This window comes from Bipolaris zeicola (genome assembly GCF_000523435.1).
Source record: "Bipolaris zeicola 26-R-13 unplaced genomic scaffold scaffold_168, whole genome shotgun sequence".
Taxonomy (NCBI): Eukaryota; Fungi; Ascomycota; class Dothideomycetes; order Pleosporales; family Pleosporaceae; genus Bipolaris; species Bipolaris zeicola.
Genome location: NW_006912217.1, coordinates 9,526 through 11,716, shown reverse-complemented (window position 1 = coordinate 11,716; position 2,191 = coordinate 9,526). Strand labels below are relative to the sequence as shown.

General features: G+C 53.5%; 1 protein-coding gene across 1 annotated transcript; it reads right to left on the bottom strand.

Moving 5' to 3' along the window:
* Positions 1-256: 256 nt before the first annotated feature.
* COCCADRAFT_104194 (uncharacterized protein) lies at positions 257-603 on the bottom strand (the record flags this gene model as incomplete). Its single annotated transcript, XM_007717171.1, has 2 exons — positions 257-297; positions 348-603. Coding segments are annotated over 2 exons (297 nt in total), but the record flags the coding sequence as incomplete, so codon positions are not given.
* Positions 604-2,191: the final 1,588 nt, after the last annotated feature.

Genomic DNA, 2,191 nt, shown 5'->3' with positions numbered 1-2,191 from the left:
GAGTGCGAGGTGCAAATCGCATACGCGATAGTATAATCATGAAGAAGGGGAATGGATGCATGACGCATCTATGCCTATGACCCAATTAACGTTGGGTTGGAGTCCAGAAATGGTGTAGCTTGGACTTGGTGAACCTCCAAGTCCGACGTGTTGGATGAAGCAGTCGCACGACTGCACGTCGGTCCCAAAACGGTTATGGCTCGTCCCAAGCAGGAAAAGTCGTTACACGAAGCCCACGTGTAAGGCGTACAGTTGATTAAGTAGCAAGAAATTTGGCAGGGTCGAGGTGGAGGTTTTCTTTAATGTCAAAGTGAGACGTGCATAGACAGTGAGGTGGAGGCCCGTACCAAGATGGTCGAGAGCATAATGTGCGCGCTCATGAATCAGACCACGATCATCACCTCGCCGACCCAAGACGATCACGATGTCTCCATAGCGCGCGGTCTTGTTTCTACATTCTTCGAGGCCTTTGTCATTTAGGGATTGGCATGCAGCAACGAGCATGCATAGGATATATTGTTCCGCCGCCATACAAACCCTGCATTTTGCGCGAAATTCTCCGGGCAAGTACTGCAGAAAGACATTGCATGTGGTGCCTGTAATTTATTGGAGAGTCAAAGGTGGCCAATTTTGGCAAAGCGATGAGCGTCGTGTGACTTTTGACGTAGGTTTCAGGCCATAGGTTCGCAGCGCGAGAGTGGAGTTGCAGAGTCATGAACCTAGGAATGGGTACCAACGCAGTGTAGTAGTCAACGTCCAAACAAGAGGCAAAGGCAGAGAAATGTAGTAGAATATTGGTAGCTGGGGCCGGGGGTGCTGCTAGGATCGGGGCGATCGATGATAGATCGAATGCTGCGAGAAAGGCTTTGGATTGCAAGCGGTGCATGTTTTCTGAACGGCGCACAGCGCATGGAGCAGCCGTTTCCGGCTGCACAATACGTTCACAATGCGGAGTACTGGTGATAACCAAACTGGTTTGCATACTTTGACACTGGCGATGTTTGCGTGGCCGATTCGAGATGGATTTGACCCACCTTTTGTTCGCATTCGCCTTCAGCGCATTCGGTCTCCATTCCGCCCCGCCTGTGGCACGACTCAGATACCTAGTCGGCGGAGTGAGGCCCGCGGTCACGAGTAAGGCTTGGGCTTTTCTCACAGGTACCCAGGGCCAAACCTCGACTGACTCGGACGGCTCTCTTTCAGGTGGACTAGGTTCGGTATGGGACAGGGCGAAATGAGAGCCCGACGAATCGGTAAGCCGCAATCAAAGGGTTTCAAGTAACCCAACGGCCAGGGATGAGCAGGCCAAAGGCTGGAATTTTGACGGGGGCAACGGCGACTTTGTCTACAAAGGCGTTGATGATTGACACCGGCCCAGACGGCATGTGCGCTGCCGGCGACCTTTGCGGGCGGTTGCGACAGCGGCCCGCTGCGGAGCTTCAGCACGACCTACAGGAAAACTACCGGAAAATCATGGCGAATTAGCAGAGGGCGGGGGACGCGCGTTTATTCGTACCGTGTACCGCAATCAGGCGTGGGTGGTAAGGGAAGGACGAGGGTGAGGAAGTGAAGGAGAGAGAGACACGAGGTGGCGTATGGAAGGCCAACAGTGACACTTTGTTTGGGGTAACGCAACATACGTGATTCTGCCGAGCCGCGCAATATTGTAATCAATCCCCCCCACACCCCACTCGTAAACGAAAGTCAGAGCAAGTCTCATCACGAAGCCCGTTTGGTAGATGAGGCGGGTTGAGGCATATCTTTCGCGTCCGTTTTGCGTAACTTTTGTGAGGTTGGGCAAGGACGTGGGTATGAGGAGGCTGACCACTAGTAGAATTTCGGTAGAGCATACTTAGACTATAGACCAGGTGGATTCTTAGTGGTGCCTCTGAATCGCCCCCCCCCCCCGGTGCCCCCACAGCGGGTCCAAACTTTGCTTGCTATCCGTTTTATTGTATGTAGGCATGTGTAGGTATATACGTACCTGTGATTGCTCGTCGGGCTGCGCAACCCCGACTCATGGCCATCTATCTTGCCAAAGGTGGAAAAATCCCCACCCGCCCCATGTCCAGCCTGGCGACTGGCTGGGTTGGCGCAGACGACGACGTCATCCCTCAGGTAGCAAAGGGCTCTGGACCTGCGTAGACAAAAGAGATCGACAGCTAGCACGGATGCTGATCATGGCTAGGAG